Here is a 13,888-nt window from a genome sequence, read left to right on the forward strand (position 1 = left end):
CCTTCCCTGGATTTTTGCAACTCCCCTACCTGAAATTTCTGATACAGTATTGCCTAGCACAGTTCGGCTACACCCCAAATACATATACTCACAAACATACAGTGAACCCTCGTTATTATGACCCCCGATAATCCGACATAAGCGCTTTATGACCATACTCCTGGGGAACAATGTAGTGAAACCTCCGCAAAACCCCCCGTTAATATGACAATTCCGCATTATGACCAAAATTTTCGGGAACGACTGTGGTCATAATAACAAGGGTTCACTGTATACCCCCCACCAATGCCTATTCCTGGAGAAATGGTTGGCAGTGACACACCTACTATGACACTTGGCCACATAGACGCAGAGGAGATTTGTGATGGGCAAGTTCTGACATCGTCTTCAACAACAATTCAAATATTTTTGTTTTACGTAACACGTTTTAGATTTGAGAGAAGGAAAGCACATATCCTCCCCTCTCCCATGCTGAAATTTTATAATCTTAAAAGATGCAGCGAGCCTAGAGGAAGAGAACTTTGCCTTTGCAACTGCTTTTATATTCTAGCCTCGTTAACTACCATTATTCAATCAAAATATTGATCTGGGATTCATCTTGGGATGATCTAAGTGGGGGGTCCGAACGTTCAGACCCCCTCCTCAATTTGTATGACTGAAGTGTTACATTCTACTGCCTGCGTCTCATGGACATACTATAGCTACTAGTTTACTTGACTTGGAACGAGGCGAATAGACGGGACGAGACAACACACACTGACTGGGTCTACTTCGATCTGCGTCTACTAGTTTACATTATGTCCTTTGCTGTTGCACAGACTGTATTTCAATTAAGAAAGAGCAAATTGGCACGAGTAGGGCATTGTCTTTTTGGGTTGAAGGCGAGGGGTAAAAGTTCGGCTTTATTTCAGGAGCCGTAAAATAAATCGTAAATAAATCGGGCAATATCGGGTGGAAAAGCAGATTTTCGGGTGGAATGTAAAAAAAAAAAAGAGCTTCTCGCATTTAGATGAACGTAACATGCCAAACAGCCATGCTAAATGTGCAGTGCTTAGCATGCTCCAATGCCCATATTGGTGGCTTAAATGGCACTTTGCAAAGTTAGTTTTTCAAGTTTTACCCTAAGTGAAGATAATGCAAATCGGGGGGTAAGAACGGGTTTTACTGGGTATATAGCCCTGAAATACAAAGGTCCTACGTATAAGCTGGTGAGGTACTTACACTGCTTAGGTGTATTTCCGTTAATATAATGAGTATGCCTAGCACCACGTACCCGACGTATTGTATCCACACTAGGAACTCCTGAAAGATGAGAAACATGAGAAATTGATGTTCCGAGGCTGGAACACATAGAAAGGACAAACAAATACAAAGCCTCAAAGTGCCAAAGAAATTAAGGTCATGAGAAATCATGAGAAATCATGAGAAACATGTTGGGGGGGGCTGACAAACGAGTCTCAAACGAGAGAAATGCAGACTGCCATAATTTCTAATAATTCTAATAAGCACTGTGACGGACAGCGAGAAGAAATCCGAGGGTCTGGGGCAACGCCACCTTATATCTAAGGAAGGCCTGCTTTCTACTTGAGATGACCTATCGTTAGTAGACCTTCCAATCACAGCCACTCTTTCAGCCACCGTAACCACGGAAACGAGTCATATCCAACCTTCCAGACCAAAGAAAGCCTACTTGACGCCTCCGCTCTCTGTCTGGCTACGTATAGACATCGAGAGCCGCAGTATCATCCACTTAAGCCACACAATACTTCGAACGTAAACTGTGTATTCACACGAGCGACGTCCCTACGGAAGATTCTAGTGGAAGGAGAAGCGAAACCACTGCTCACAGAGGCAAAGTTCCGTCCCGTGTTATGTGAGCATTCACACGGTGCAGAATATCGGGAGTGGCGTACTGCACACTTAGCAGACGACACATAGCAGACGATGCCGTCAGCTTCTTTCCTGTCGTCTGCTATAGAATATCCTGCGGTATGTTGCAGGATGTTCCCCACGGTTAGCAGTGTACGTGAACACTGGACATTGAGCGCTCGCGCTCAGAAAGCTTTGACGTTCTCCGCGTCTTCTGCTTCTGGGGGGATCTCGAAGGTAGAAAGGGTAGAAAGGTAGAAAGACAGAAAAGGTATGTCGCTGCGAGTGGCTGAAGTAGTGTCACGGCTATGAATACTGAAAGCATGTCTGCGATTGGTATGGCTCCTATAAAGATTACATTACATCCAGACAGCGATCAGGCCCTTTTTAGATTAAGTGGCATTGGGGCCTCTCATAGCTGTGGACTTTCCCTGTCACATAGGAGGAGCAGGCCTTACAGTGGGCTGTTCTGGCTGCTTCCTTACAGCCAAGTTTATCTTACGGGAAAGGTTAGTGTGTGTGATGTGATTGGTATGAGTGACGCACCCACATCCTGCCAATGAAGATGGCAAAAAGAAACATTTGCATCACGGCATGAGCATTGCAAAGCTTCCAGAACCACATGATGATCCACATCATTGATGACCGTAGGACCTGGCTCTGGGCCACCTATAAAGATAACGTTATAGCATTATTAATTTCTGAAAGCAGTATACGCTAGTGCACTTATTCCAAACCTTCTCGGACAAATATCAAATGTCTAGTAAACTGTGTTCAAAGGTAAACGCTAAAGAGCTTTTTTTTTTCTTTTTTCTTCCCTGCATGGATCTGGGTTGCAAAACCCTGGTGGGGACTCTCTATATAGGGCGTTTCATTCTTATCCTAAGCAGAATTTTTATAATAAAGGTACCAGAGCTACCATAGCATGTAACTACTGGACGACTAATCACGTAAAATTAATTAACTTATTAATTAGATGTTTTCGGGGAAGTGCGAGATAGCAAAATTGGAGCCAGCCATTATTTAAATCCGTCCTCTTTTTAAATACCCCGAAAAGAGCACGCACTTTGAGATATAAATCGCTAAATTTTCCTATGCAACTGAGGAACTGAAGCCACGTGCTTACCGAGCGCAAAAACATGGAAAAGGCGTTCGTGTGGAGGGGCAGGTGTTTTGTAGCGATCAGGTTGATTGGAATAAACGCTCATCAGTTGGGCCAGATAGACCGCTTTCCTGCAGAGATAAGTCGAAGCGACGTCGTTTCTGCGCTCGAGAAGTGCGTAGTTCTGGTTTCGGCTCATTTGCATAACGAGGCTTGGAGATTTATATCTCAAAGTACGTGCTCGCTTCAGGATTCTTGAGAAAGAGGCTGGATTCAAATAATGGTCGCCTCCAATTCTGCTATCTCGTATTTTCGCGAAAACATCTAATCAAGAAGTCAATGAATTTTAGGTAATTAGTCGCCCAGTAGTTACAAGCTCTTTCCCACAGGATGGCCTCGTAACGGGCTCGCAAAAATGGCATGAATGCTGCTCTCACAGGTTTAAAAAAAATCTGCAAAGGATAAAAAAACAAAAACACCCCGTGTATTACTAACGACTAGCACGCCTCTAATTTCCCAGCTACGACTGTTTCTGCTGTGCAGGCATACTCACAATATAACCCCGCTCGAATTCAAGGGAAGACAAGACCGGTTTGACCATCGCATGCGGCACAAAGATTGCAGAGACCACAGAGGCGAATACTGATCTCGGAATACTGATTGCTTTCAGTAGGTGCGCTTTCCCTCACGACGCTTATACGGTGCGGGGAAAGCCATCTTCCATTTTTATGTTGCTTTTTGTTTACCGTTACTTTCGCAACCCGCAATATTTTGTGTACGATATCGCTCCCCAATTGATACCACCATAAAACCACGACATAGCAGCACAAATGTGTAAATGTCTCAGAAACTCATTTGGTTCATTTTTTCCCGGTGCCATTTTTTTGTGCCATTTTTTTTCCTTGGTGGCTCGCCTGTCTGGTACCTCCGTGACCTCCTTCACTCTTAAGTCTGGTCTTTCTTCTTCATACGTCAATGTATAGAAGTCATATGAGGTTGACAACATTTTAGAGACTTCAGAATACGCACTATATTAAGTGATTTGATTGCTCCTTCCGTTTGTGAACCCGATGCATACAGGGTGGTGTCCCACAACTTTTGGTACTTACTTCTTTGGCAGGACTAGCCGTCTCTAGGAGAATATGATAGGCATTGATGTAGCGGTCCCAGAAGAGACAACTGATGCCCATCTGTAGACCAAAGCAGACCAGCACCACGATGATTCTCTTCATGGGATAAGGGATCACGGGAAAAGTCGACAACACTGAAAACCAAATTTGGGCTCAGTTACACAGGGTGGCAGAGATAAACTTTCTAAAAAAATCTGGAAATCTAAGAAAATGGAAAAATCTAAGAAATCTGGGTTTGTGCGGACGACGCCGTCTTGGTACGGGAGGCCTCTGCGCAGACGACAATCGCGTAGTTTGCTTCCCGAATACACTGCCGAATATTTTTTGACAAATTAGCTAGTGCGACAAATGTTCATATCAGAGCTATAATTATCGTTATTGTAAAGGGGCTCGTTATTTTATTCCCCCCATTCCACCAAGCACTGGGGTAGAGTATCGCCTGTTGCGATGAAACTCCCCACTCTCCAAGACCGAAAATAAAGTTGTTGTTGTTGTTCATCGATATTCATAATCGTCACTGCAGTTTTACACTTTTATTGTCCATAATCAGCGCGATGGTTTACTAATATGATACAATGGGTTATGAACCGGAATGATATGGCAACAAATCTTTGACGCAGCAACGTGGTGGTAGTAGTAGCACACCCGGACAGGGTGTTTTACCTGAAGTGATAAAAGGTTATCACTGGCGACGTACTCGCCGAAGGATTGTGGGACTTTCGGCAATCCTTCTGGAAAATTTTGTCGCCATTTAGGAAGGCTTTGAGAAATTTTAATTCAGGGAAATTTTTTTTTTTTAATCGGACTTTGAAAACTGCCTGCCAACCTCACTTTTTTTTTCACAGAGATATGGAGTCCTCCATGAATAACCGCAGTACCTAACAAAAATTATGCATAGTATAGCAACGGAAATAGTCGAAAAAAATTAGTAAAAGTGCTGCTTTAGCCCCACCTGCTTGATTGTCGAAAAAAAGCGCGCGCGAAAGGCGCGGCGATAGGAGGAAGTGTTCCGGCCTTCCTTTGATTTTACGGTTTTAGCGCTTTGACCTTGGTTCGGCGGACAGCACTTTTATCGGAAGTAGCTTCACAGATAAATCCTTTTTTTTGTTTGCGACTGGCAGATGTGAATGCAACAAGGACCGATCTTGTGAGTTCTTTGTGATAAGACGGTCGTCACCAGCATCAAGGTCAAAGCGGGGGAAAGAAAGGTAAAACAAGAGGCGGGGACACTTCCTCCTATCGCCGCACCTTTCGCGCGCGCTTTTTTTGCGACAGTCAAGCAGTCGGGGCTAAAGCAGCACTTTACTATGTTTTATTCCGCCTGTTTCTGTTGCTATGTTGCGCATAGTTTTTGTTTGGTTTCTCGGTTATCCATAAAGGACTTTATATTTCTCTTTTAAAAAAAGTACGTTTGGCTTGGAAATTTTCGAAGTTTGATTGAAAAAATAAATTTCTCTCAATTAAAAATTATCCTCCAAAGCCTCGCTAAATGGCGGCAAAAGTTTCGAGAAGGTAATTGCCGAAACTCCCACAATCCTCCGTCGAGTACGTCGCCAGTTAGGTTTTTTTATCACTTTAGGTGAAACACCCTGTATGTGTCCGGGGTCTCGTACAGATGACGTGTACAGGGTGAGCATTTCTGTGACTGGAAAGAATGTACGTGCAGAGGGTGAGCGCGTGTGGACAAGAAGGTAGACCGGATGTTGAACGGTTCCTTTCTCACTGCGGGTCACTCTCTATCAACTATCATTCCGTGTCAAACAATGGCGACAAGAAGAGATGGGAGGGAGCTAAAAAGTGCAACCTCACCTGTTGAGCCTTTTTCGGTTCCTGGGTCGGCAATGGGCAGGTAGTGCTTGGTGACGGGCAACTTGCGTCGTAGGTAGAAGAAAGTGCCGACGAGAAAGAGTGTGAAGCCGATGGTGTCCGCGATGCCGTCAACCAGGTATCCCGAAGTGTCCCGCATGGACATGTGACGCGTGAGGCCCATCCTGGAACGGGCCACCAGGCCGTCGAGGGCGTCAAACCACGCGCGAAGCTGCATCAGAAGCACCGCACAGTGCTGCATGGCTATCGTGTCCACCGTGACCACCTTGGCGGCCGCCAGGGCACTCAACACGCCGGCCAGGCTGATCAGGTTGGGGGTGATGAAGTAGAACACTTCGCTGAAACGAGTTACCTGCAAATATCACGAGCATAAATGAACAACGGGTTAGATAACATCACGACTGGAGGCCATGTTGTATCACCAGGGGCGTGAAAAGGGGGACACATGGCAGCGCCGCGAAGCAAATGTGGCTATATGCGGCATACAGCAAATGGAGAGGGGACAGCAGGAAAGAGTGGGAACAGGGGGCCGACTTCAGGGGGAACTGTGCCGACATTCGTTTGGAAAGGCTGCTTGAAAACCCAGGGAAAACCTCAGACAGCGGTATTCGAACCCTCTCCACCTGCCAGTCTCGGCGTGGAAGGCGATCATACTAACCACTACGCCACGGGAGCTGGTCCTTCTCTTTGGTGCTAGCTCCAATGTCGTGCTAAAGACTTTATAAGGTTGGGGGATCGAATTCCTCCGTCGGCACACATTCCAGGTAGATGTGTGCACACAGTCTCCATTAAGTCGGCCCAGGACGTACATTATCCCTTTGTCTCTCGCACTCCTTCCTGCTGTCCTCTTTCCATTTCTCCACGCCTGTACACCGCTTATCACCATAGTTGCTTCGCGGTGCTAACACGTAATGACAAAGAGAAAGGAATGTGATTAAAAAAAAGGAGTTGGTCCTAGCTATAATTACAATGACATAGGGAGAGTTGATGCTGGGTTAAGTGTATTGCGCCACCTGTAGATGTCGCTTGGCTTCAGTTGTTTCTGTGGGTCTGTTCTAATGAGGCAGAATTATAGTCTAAAATATATTTAAAAAAAACACACACTTTCCAGTCCAACGTACGAGAAAATGTCACGCGGGTGTCTTGCAGTGGGGGATGCCTGTATAGCTGTCTTCACCGCAAGAGAGATCTATGTGCAGCGAAGCACGCTTTACAGGCCCTTCCCTCCTGACGAACATCGCCTTTGGACAACATCAGCGAACGAATCATTCGTAAAAGAAAGGACGTTTAGTGAGGTGACACCCACGCGATATGTAACGGCGAAGTGGCGTCCAGCAACATGTAAGTAATAAGGGTCTTTCCTTGGACGAGCGATAATTGTAATCAGTCATCAGTAGGTTACTCTTTTTGATATGTAACTAGTTATACAGTTACCACGTTAAAGTAACTTACTTACCTTCTAATCCAGGAATGTAGAACTTTGTTAAGTGCGGTCAACGCAAGTGATAAAAGGATAAAGACACCGAAATCCTGTGTACAAGCTTTCTTGCAGTAGTCTGCATTTCGTCGGGCGCAAAAGTGCTAAAGAGGTGGCATCTGTATAGTATATCATTCGAAGTGGTCACGTGAACAAAAAAGCAAAGAAAAAAGCGTCTCCGGTGCCTTGCCCTCCCGCTGAGTTTCTACCTCCATCGCGCTGGGGTGCTATCTTCGCCAGGGTGTCCAGACCGTGCAGCATTTCGTACTCGAGTGCAGCCATTATCACAGTCTACGCCGTCGACATCTCACCCTCCTCTTGCTTAGGCTTGGTATCCCTTTCACTTCAACATCGTTACTTTTCTTTGGCGCATCCCACGATGGGAAGTGGCACCTGGTCTTCGTAGACCACCTCATCGTTGGCTCTAACCGCTTCTAACTAGTAGCATCGTCATAGTCATCTCATTCCAAGGTTGTCCTGGCCAATCTCCCTTGCGGAAGCAGTGCCATGGTATGATGGAGGCTAAAGAAGAAGAAGAACTTTGCTCTGAAGCAACATGACACGGGTCTGCGCGACGTCACGGGACATATCTTCTCCGCTTTTGTGACCGTGCCGCGGTTACGTCGTTCCCTCAGTGAACGATGTGCCCGCCTCTGTACCGAGAATTCTGGAGCTCCGGTTCAAGGGAGAAAACGCACTGGTAGGGCCTGACGGTGAGCGAAAGATTTCTACCACGCTCGAGGCGGAAACGGCGGACTTCAACCGGGTAAAATACTCGTTCGGTCAATATCCGAACAGGAAAAAAGCCTTCAACCAGAAATACACGGAGAAGAAAATCTTCGCTTAAAAGAACAGTGAAGCGACTTTAAGACCCCACTCGAAAAACCGCTCTAACGTAGCGCTGGCAATAACGTGCAGAAAGAGACAGATGTACCATGAAGTACTATCAAGACCAGTGGCGGATCCGCGCGGGGGGGGGGGGGGGGGGGGGGATCGCCCCCCCCCCACAAAAAAAAAAAACGTCAGTTTATACCACTGATCTCTATGCATAAAGGCTGGATCGCGCATGGCAGAAGGGCTCGTGGGGGAGAGGCGTGTATGCGGGCCGCCATGTTGGAGGGCCCACTGGCGCCGGCTGCTACCATAGGAAACAATGGGAAGCGATTTGATTTAGAGTATTTATTGCGGATTAAACTGGCATGACATGCCCATTAGTTTAAAGGAAATTTTAAAAATACGGGCAGCCCCGCTTGAACTAAATGCAGACGACAGAATGCGTTGGGCCCACCAATATGGCGGCCGGTGCCCACGCTGTGGAGCGCCCTATGCGCAATCCAGCCTATACTACAGAGATCAGGGGTTTATACATTGGATTTCCCTCTCCCACTCCCCCACTACGCGCTCCGACAAAGAAACCGCCCCCCCCCCCCCCCTCCGATGATCCGCCCCTGATCTGCCCCTGGAAACCGAGGATCCGCCCCTGATCACGACCACGAAGTTATCACGACCGTTGGAGCCGGAAACTGTGAGCGAGAGAGAACGAATGAGGTGTCTGTCAAGAGCCCGAGTGAAAGGTGCGCTTGACCGAGGATGAAAAGATAAGCGACAGAATTACCTGGAGGGAGCGTTCCCAGAGTAGCACGATAAGAACGAGTCTCGCGAACGCCGAGGTCAACAGCTGCACATACAATGCGCATACCGCGCGTGGTCAGATATGATAAGGGCGACAATGGGAAGAAAGCGGACAGGCGAAAGTACAGGGAGCTAAAGAATACCCACCACGGCTGGGGTTGCCACCAGTCCGGTATTATACCGGCACGGCCGGTTATTTGCTCGCACTGCTGGTTGGCGGTAGGAAGGTGGTACCGGCAGCCTTTTGCCGGTATTTGTGGCTCAAGATCTTTCATAGGGGCTTTTGCAGGGTTTTCCTTTCTTTTTTTTTGATTGCGTGGCTATGAGCGACGTACAGATGTGGACAGATGGAGAGAGGACAGCAGGAAGGAGTGGGGGACAGGGGGATTAGTATGCGTCCTGGGCCGACTTCAGGGGGAACTGTGCCGACATTCGTCTGGAAAGTCTTCGGAAAACCCAGGGAAAACCTCAGACAGCACAGCCGGCTGTAGGATTTGAACCCACCACCTCCCAGTCTACAGCACGACCTTGGTTACCACCAACGAGCGGACGCCTTAGCCCACTCGGCCATGCCGCTGGTCGGTTTTCCTTTCAACATTGCACTACAACTCGAATAAATCTGGAGCACAGACCCAACTCCGCAGTCACCAGTCGTTTTCTTAGTTATTCATTATTATTATTATTATTATTCATCGTTATCATCAGCGTTCATGCCTGTTTATAGCAATTTCTAGTATCGATGATCCAGTCACACACAGGAACATGTGTTTCCTCGTATTATCTTGAGCCGAGCACGGCCGCTCTTTCTCTCTCTCTCTCTCCCTGTGCTCGTCCAACCCTCAACCACTTTCCCTCTCCCGCGAGTCTTTCCTCATTTCCCTCTATTCCGCCTCCTCTCCTTTGGCCGGCATTTTTCACCAGGAAAGGTGGCTACCCTAACCACGGCTCGAATATACTCGTAGAAAACTGTTACGTGTATGTTATGGGAGGTCCGCGGTTCGAATCCGCGGGCCGGCTGTGCCGTCTGGGGTTTTTCCTGGGTTTCCCTCAGATGTGTAATAGGCGTAAGTCGGCCCATGGACGCAGCTATCCTCCCCCCGAGCGGATTCCGCTCGGTCTTCCACTTCACCCTCTCCTCCTCTCCACCACCTTTCCCTTCCCGAGAAACATGCCGCCTAATCAGGCAGGCAGACCTCTCGGGTTCCTCCCAACGACACTCCTCCTCCTCCTCCTCCGTGTATGTTACCGTTTTTCAGCAAATGGGGGCAATATAGGCACCGCCAGGGCCGGTGCTAGGGGTGTGCAGTGCCTGAGGCAAAAGCACATCGCGTGGCCTGTTTCACACCAGCAGTAATGAAAAGATAAGAAATGATAAGATTTTCGGAGTGGGGGATTTTAGCGGTACGGGAAATGGCAGCGGGAGAGAAGGGCGCGAAATCCTCGGTATAGCTTGCAGGGTTGGCGGATTTTTCTTAAAAGTGGGACTTTTTCTCATCACATGACGGAGTGGCACATAACATATTCTTCTCTCATTTCTGTTTTAGTCGGAGATCGCGCGTGCGATTAAGTGCATACTTGATATTTAAAAAAATCCGTAAAAAAATATTTTAAAAAATTTAAATATTTAAATTTAAAAATTAATCCCTGCTTGAGGGCTTCGTGCGCGGGGCCAATAAGACGGTAGCCTTACTCGCCCCCACCCCTATCACCGGCCCTGGGCACCACACATACCGAAGCTGATCCGGCTGGCATCCCCGCATTGAGGCGTTCGCCATGTAGTATACACATTTTTTTTTCTCCTCTACCTAAAAAATTAGGGCGTTCGGTTGTTGGAATCGCTACATTCCCTAAAACCCGGCACAGTTTTGCACGAAGTCGGCCCAGGATGCACAAACTCTTGGGCAGCCACGAGGCAGCTTGGGAAACACACGTCGAGAGAGACTGCATTAGAGCCACAATAAGGTGCGTATACGAAGAGGGGAATCAAGTCCTGTAGATCACATAAACAAAATACAGAAGCCGACACTGAAGATTTTTGTTTAAGTTTAATTTGTACAAGCTTTCGCGTGGAGGTCCACGCTTCCTCAGGTACAAAGTGAAGTGGTGACACACATAAGTATATATAGTATAAACATATACACTGCTGTACAAAGAAAGGGAAGAGGAAAGGAGATATGGTGCCACATGTCTGTGTTCTTAAACGGTTAGAGGTCACCTATCCGTCTGCCCAGCTATTCATTGTACACAGACATGTGGCACCATATCTCCTTTCCTCTTCCCTTTCTTTGTACAGCAGTGTTATGTCTATACTATATATATTTATGTGTGTCACCACTTCACTTTGTACCTGAGGAAGCGTGGACCTCCACGCTTGTACAAGTTTTCGCGGCGCTACGGGAGTTGAAAAATGTATGGGGATTCCCATAGAGCGTCGGTGGTGATGCACCGCCTTAAACAAAAATCTTCAGTGTCGGCTTCTGTATTTTGTTTAAGCCACAATAAGGGGAAGAAAGCGCGAAGAGAGGGAAAGGGACGCCAACTCATTTTCGCCACGCGCCACTTTCATTTCAACCGAGCGAAACTGCGCTACCGCAAAATGTAAATCGATGGACGAAATTACGTACGGGGGTCGTTTTCTGGAGTCATTTCGGGGGCAGCTGCCGACCAAGCTCGTCAATTTCTCTTCCTGAAAGGAGTTACAAATTCGGCACCGCCGATCAATTTTCACCAAACGACACGTTCTTTTTTTTTTTTTTTTTTTTTTTATACGAGGTACACAACGACCACGCTGAACCATTTTCGCGATCATTTCTTTCCTTTTTCTTTCTGTTATGACGGGGAAATTCTTTTGGACGTTCAACAAGGAATATAAGGCTCGCAGAGCTTGCGGAAGTTGCCAGATTCATTTCCCAACCCAAGGTACGAGATTTTTCGCCTTTCCCCGCGGGTTTGTAATGGTGTAGGTGCGTTCCTTCTTACTTATTTATTTGAAACTCGGCGTCAGCGCCGAGAGGTGCAGAGATGGATAGACGACAGCAGGGTGGATTCCCGTGCCAACTTCGGTGTGGAACTGGGTAGAAGTCTGTCTAGAAAGTCGGCCGCAAAACCCGGGGGAAATCTTCGGACGCCGTTACCATAATTGATACTTTCTTCTGCATCGAAGTGTGGCTCGCGATAGCTTTTTAAAATCGGTAGGTATCGGAAAAGTATTTCCGTTGCTAATTTATTGTTACTCGATCTCCGCATTGTTCAGGTACTTTTTTACGGTCCACCACCCTTACTTCACCGGACATATTTCTTACCTTTATTTATCGTCACTGCCCCGCCTTACCCTAGAGCGGACAGTGACAACGACAGCTTTGTGAACGTTCAGAGTTTGACGTTTTTCCAGAAAAGTGGACACAGTAGGTTCCTGTCCGTGTATATTTACATATCGCACCTCTCCCATACACTCTTAAAAAAAGGGTGTACTTTAACTCCTTTTTTTGCAACATATGTAACACCCTTTTGGAGAGTACAATTACGCTCAAAAGGGTGTCTCCTCACTCCCTCAAGGGAGTAGCATAACACCTTTCTCCCTACTGGAGAGTAATATTACTCCTCGGCAGGCAGAAGGTGTTATGCTACTCCCTTGAGGAAGTGAGGAGACAACATTTAGTGCTATAGTGCTTCAGCTGAAAGGCCGTTCAGCGTCTGTGCAAACACGATTGCAGGAAAGCGCTATCAAGGTGTCTAAAACCGTATGATCAATTTTCGGCTTTTTTTGTTGCAAAACTGTCTCCTCCCAATTCCAAATGAAATGTTCGCGTAAGCGAGATTTCGACGAGAGATGGAAGTCACTGAAAAGGTTAGCCAGGCTGTAGGACGCAGTGATACCAGCTAACCTTTTTCAGTAACTTCCGCATCTTATATCATTAATTGCTTAGGCACTTTGAGGCTTTGTATGTATTTGTCCTTTCTATGTGTTCCAGCCTCTGAACATCAATTTCTCATGAGATTTCGATGCTGCATATACCATGCAACTTCTTCGAATTTTAAGCAAAAGTATCGGGTAAAGTATTACGTTACTCTTTTTTGAGCAACGGTAGCGGTACTTCGTTACCTTAAAAAGGAAGTATCGATACCGCTATTTCGCTACTTGTTACTCAAGTAACGAGTATCGATATCGTGATAGCGTCGTTCACGCGCGAGTACAATGGTGCTGAGACTATACCTGGTTGAAGAGGTCTGCGAGTGGAGAGTGGACGTAGCTGTTGACGTGATCCATCATAATGAGCTTGACGGAGAGGCCCGTGAAGGGTGAGAAGAGACCAGCTGAAGCTGCCGGCTGCTCACCCCCTACGAGGTGGACGCTCTGCACCCGGTAGTAGAGGGCCACGTCCATCCACAGGAAGTACACCAGCAAAGGGAGAGCGGCTAGCCACGCCACCTTATGCTCCTGCAGGGCTGACATCTTCCTCACCGACCGTCCCAGCCACTTACGGCAGCGCTCTGCATATAGAAGAACTCCTGTAATCTCTCTTACATTAAATCGGCCTTTTGAACGGCGCGTTTCGACGACTATTCGCCAGTACAATTACGAAGGCTAGAGTTTTGCAGACGTCAGAATGACGGGAATATGATTTTTCGGCGCCCCGGTTTAAACCACAAGTTCGTCCGCCCATTCCTTTTCTTTTCATTTCATTTCTTTTCTTTTGAGAGGAACATCGAAGGAAACCTCGAAAAGTTGGTCCAGGACGTACTGTTCCTTCCTTCTGTACAGATCTATCTGCCGCATATACCGTGTATTCACACGAGCGACATCCTCGCGGAATATTCTAGGGGAAGAAAAAGCGAAAACACTGCTCACAG

The 13,888-nt window shown here is 47.0% G+C and overlaps 1 protein-coding gene across 3 annotated transcripts in view; it reads right to left on the reverse strand.

Annotated features, from left to right (window-relative positions):
• LOC135390649 (ceramide phosphoethanolamine synthase-like) overlaps positions 1–13,888 on the reverse strand; it is a 54,511-nt gene that overhangs the window by 2,681 nt on the left and 37,942 nt on the right. For all 3 annotated transcript variants that reach the window (XM_064620445.1, XM_064620447.1, XM_064620446.1), the window contains 5 exons: positions 13,251–13,528; positions 5,911–6,280; positions 4,081–4,235; positions 2,416–2,538; positions 1,222–1,302 (listed from right to left, as the gene is read on the reverse strand). In XM_064620445.1, the coding sequence (XP_064476515.1) occupies positions 1,222–1,302; positions 2,416–2,538; positions 4,081–4,235; positions 5,911–6,280; positions 13,251–13,528 (1,007 nt within the window). The remainder of the gene's footprint in view (positions 1–1,221; positions 1,303–2,415; positions 2,539–4,080; positions 4,236–5,910; positions 6,281–13,250; positions 13,529–13,888) is intronic.

Source organism: Ornithodoros turicata, chromosome 4 (genome assembly GCF_037126465.1).
Source record: "Ornithodoros turicata isolate Travis chromosome 4, ASM3712646v1, whole genome shotgun sequence".
NCBI classification, from domain to species: domain Eukaryota; kingdom Metazoa; phylum Arthropoda; class Arachnida; order Ixodida; family Argasidae; genus Ornithodoros; species Ornithodoros turicata.